Genomic DNA, 4,160 nt, shown 5'->3' with positions numbered 1-4,160 from the left:
AAAACTTGGTGGTAAGTTGCCTTTTACATTTTAATTTTAATACTCATCTGTGTACATATTTGCTTCAGCTTCCTAAACAATTGTTTTTCAAAATAAGGTGGCCGCTCACGGCCAGCTTTAGACAGATGGTGAGCACCCAGGGGACATTTATCTCTTTGGTCTCCACTCTTAGGACTGGTGCTTGGACCTGCCATTGAGTGTGGCAGAGTCCTGACCCACCTCACCCGCCGCCCCGTCTACATCCTGAGAGGGGGCTATGAGCTCTTCTCGGCCATGTATCACTTCTTCAGGACCCAGAAGATCATCTGGATGCCCCAGGCAAGGCAGTGTGTTGAGCACGGACAGGCTCAGGTGTCTTGCATACCTGGCTGCTGTCACAGTGGGGAGGTCCCCTGTTCTCACTCAGGCCCAGTCTGGTTCTATGGGCTGCTAGTAACCTCCACTGCTGGAATTTCTTGGGGTCCTGTTCATCCTCACCCTGGCCCCTTCTGTTACTGTGACTTCTTCTAACCCCTGCCTGGAGTTCCCCTGCTTCCCTCATCCACTTGGCCCCCCATGGCTCCTGCTCCCCCACTGCCCATACTCCTTCCCTGGAATCCTGGGAGCCACCACAGCAGAGTGTGGTGGTGGGTACAGAGGCCTAGGCCAACCTCACTGAGCCCCTCATGGCCCTGCTAGCTCTGCTGTTCCAGCCAGCATCAGGTGAAAAGCAAGTATGAGTGTCTGACATCATACATGCCAAGCTCTCCAAAGGACTTTCTCCTTCCATCCACTCAGATAATAGCACTACGATTTGTTAGCTTTACCAGTGCACAGCCAGCCTCCCCATCCTGCCGAGCGTCCTCCTCCCTAGGAGGGTTCTCTAGGAGTACCCTTACTGGCTCTGCAGTTTCTGGAGGGAGTGGTTTCTTCTCTGCAAGCATTACACTGCTGATGACTCACCCCCTCTCTCTTTCTCAAGCTTCAGTAAGGTCTAATTGATGGACAATGAACTCTGCATATTTCAAATGTATGATTTTGGTAAATTTGTATATACCTATGACTTTCCCTTGCCCTTGCCCTCAGTCTTTTTATGTAGATTGGAAAGAAGGAGCTTGGGGTAATGGCTGATGGTAGCTATCAGAGCTTGGGTGGGGGTGAGTTCTAGCCCTGGTTGTTTGTAGCTGTCTTTAGAATGTAGGTGCCTCATATTTGTCTCTTCCTGCTTTGGGAACATTTGTCACCAACTAAGATGGGAGAGAGAAAGCTGCACTCCCTGCCTGTTATGTGTTCTGATATACTGTATAGCAGGGGTGTCCCTCCTGCTCCCTAAGGAACTCCCTGGGTAAGGGGAGACAGAATCCCAGCATCTGGGCTCTAAGTTTACCCCCTCTGCTTTAGACAGAGCAGCCTATACCTTCCTTTCTTTTGTGTAATGGCATCCTTTAAGATTTCACTTTGAACCAAGGGATTCTGTGATTTAAAAAAAAAAAAAAAGGTAAATGCTTCCCAGTGAGACCACTGCTAGAGACGGTAGAGAGCCACTGGGCGGTTCTCATCCGAGGGTGGATGTTCAGGTTGCACGTTAGAAAGATGGGCTCTGACTGCAGTGTGGAGAGCAGATCAGTGGGGCAGACTGGAATCAGGGAGACCAGCCAGGAGGATGCTGCAGTTTCCCAAACAGAAGGGGATGGGGCCTTGAATTAGGAGCAGCTGAGAAGGGACAGAGAGAGGGGAACGGAGTCAAGAAATATTTAGGAGGTGGCATTGATTGGACATGGGCAGGGGTAAGGAGTCTAGAATAACACCCTGGTTTTAGGTATGGGTGGTAGTGACGTAGTTCATTGAGGTAGGGAACACGGGAGGAGGAGGTAGTTTAGGGGGAAAGATGATGGACTCATTTTGGCCATATTAGTTTGAGATACTTATTTCTTTTATGGTGTCCCTGGGTGGTGCAAACGGTTAACACGCTCAGCTGCTAATGGAAAGGTTGGAGGTTCTAGTCCACCCAGAGGTACCTCGGAAGAAAGATCTGGCAGTCTACTTCCAAAAAAAAACCAGCCGCTGAAAGCCCTATGGAACATAGTTCTACTTTCACACACGTGGGGTCACCATGAGTCAGGGACAACTTGACAGCGGGTTTTTAAATTTTATTTCTTTCACACTTGTCAAGATGTGATTGTCAAAACCATGTCATCTGGAATTAACTTATACTTGCTCTTTACAGTGCAACATGTTTTTATCCAGGCCATACCTTTTCCCCCTCCCAGCATACACACACAGAAAAGGAAGCTGGTTTGAAGGCAGCAGGAAGAGAGTTGACAGATTTGTATGGGTTTTTAGCGAGATTTTTCTGGTGGAATTAGGAGGAGTTCATTTGGCGACCAGCAAGCTGTGTGGCCTCATGGCCGGGCTCCTGGGCTCTCGGAACCCTCCCGGGCGGGCTCAGCCTGAGCTCTGGGGTGTGCTTTGGGCTGCATCTGCAAGCAGTAGGCCTGCCTGCATTGAGGGGTGTTGTGTGTCTCTGTAAACTTGACAAGGACTGGCTCAGCGTGGCTGTCTGCTCTTGGAGGCTTTGAGTTCTTTTGAGGATGAAAGCTTGGGAAGAATGTGGGCTTACAGCAGGTTCACTCTGTGTGTGGGGGTGGGGTGTGTGTGTGTGCCGAGTCCAGAAGGCTCTGAAGGACTGAAGAGAACAGTGAAGTAGTCTGAGGTATTTATGATGTTATTACTGAGTCAGACTTGGAGCCAGAGGATTTTTGGAACTGGTTTTGACCTTTAAAATGACATGGGTCAACATTTCTCGAAGTACTTCCCGTGGAGTATTGATGGAGAAAAATGGTCTCTAGTCAGAGCATATTGGAAAACATCAGGTGTACAAAGTTAACAGACTTCTTTACTGCAGGACTTCTTAGCACCTTTCATTGCTTAAGGTACACTGAGTTTCTGAGACAAGGCGATCATATGTACTCTTTCCCATAGGTACTTGGTTCTCTGGACCCTTTTCCACAGGCATTGTGAGGGACCAGTGTTTTTTATTTCACACTTTGGGAGAAGTAGAAACAATCCTCTTTGTTTCTTTGCTTTTCAAAGAAATTAAATTTTTATTATTATAATTTTGAACCTGAAATTCAGTAAGCTTCTATTTATGTGGGTGTCCTGTTCTCCCTACTCTCTATACATCCAATCTTTTCATCAGAATTCATTTTCTAATGGCAGACAGGGTCTGTGTGAACAGTTTTATTGGTTTTAAAAAAAGCATTTAAATTCTAGTGGCCTGCAAGTGTAGGAAAAGGGCTGTTGCTCCCCACCCCCTGGGTTTACATGATTCTGGGCCACTGGGTACTTGACTCCAGCCTTTGTGCACCTGACCAGGTGTAAATGGGTGTTGTAGTGGGGAGTGGGATGTCAGGACTGAGATACACCTCTCTCTACCATGACGCTGGGGTTCAATCCTGTTACTACCAGCCTTCTACTCCCTTGTGCAAGTTATTATTGACCAATCTTCTTGGAAGCACAGGTCTCACTGTGGGATTGTCTCTCTAAACATGTTTGCTGAGCCGCATTGCAGGAGGCATAAACTCTTCCCTGGTGAATATACTTAGAGCAACCTTTCTCCTTCCCCACCTCAGGAACTGGATGCATTTCAGCCATACCCTGTTGAAATAATGCCAGGCAGAATCTACCTGGGCAATTTCAGCCAAGCCTGCGACCCTAAAATTCAGAAGGATTTGAAAATCAAAGCACATGTCAATGTTTCCACGGAGATAGGACCATTGTAAGTAAAGGAGATACTATTGAGTATCTTTCTAGATTATATTCAGATTATGTTTGTGTTATTTATTTATATAAATTCCTAGTGATAAAATTATGAAAGCGTAGAGTTAAAAGGGCTCTTAGAAGTCAGCACACACTGGAGTAGGTCAACGCTTATCTTCATCTATTCCTGATTTGCGGTCTGTTTCCTGGCCTGGCCTGGCCTGGCCGCCTCTGCCTCTCAGTGAGACCACATACTTACTTGCCCTTTAAGTCTGACCAACAGTAATGCTTTCTCGGTACTGAACATTATGAACAGAGCATCCTATTCTCCCTGTTTGGCCTGTCTCAGGGCCTCTGAGAAATGCCCCCCATGCCTCAGATTTATTCTGGTGCCAGGGAGACACACACATGTACACTCACTC

The 4,160-nt window shown here is 47.2% G+C and overlaps 1 protein-coding gene across 1 annotated transcript in view; it reads left to right on the top strand.

The window, feature by feature from the left end:
• Positions 1–4,160, top strand: part of STYXL1 (serine/threonine/tyrosine interacting like 1) — a 55,620-nt gene that overhangs the window by 39,297 nt on the left and 12,163 nt on the right. The window contains exons 5-6 of the mRNA XM_004385939.2: positions 173–318; positions 3,612–3,757. Coding sequence (XP_004385996.1) covers positions 173–318; positions 3,612–3,757 — 292 coding nt within the window. The remainder of the gene's footprint in view (positions 1–172; positions 319–3,611; positions 3,758–4,160) is intronic.

This window comes from Trichechus manatus, unplaced genomic scaffold (assembly GCF_000243295.1).
Source record: "Trichechus manatus latirostris isolate Lorelei unplaced genomic scaffold, TriManLat1.0 scaffold00151, whole genome shotgun sequence".
NCBI lineage: Eukaryota > Metazoa > Chordata > Mammalia > Sirenia > Trichechidae > Trichechus > Trichechus manatus.
The sequence above is the reverse complement of the archived record's forward strand: the minus strand, read 5'-3'. Positions and strand labels throughout refer to the sequence as shown.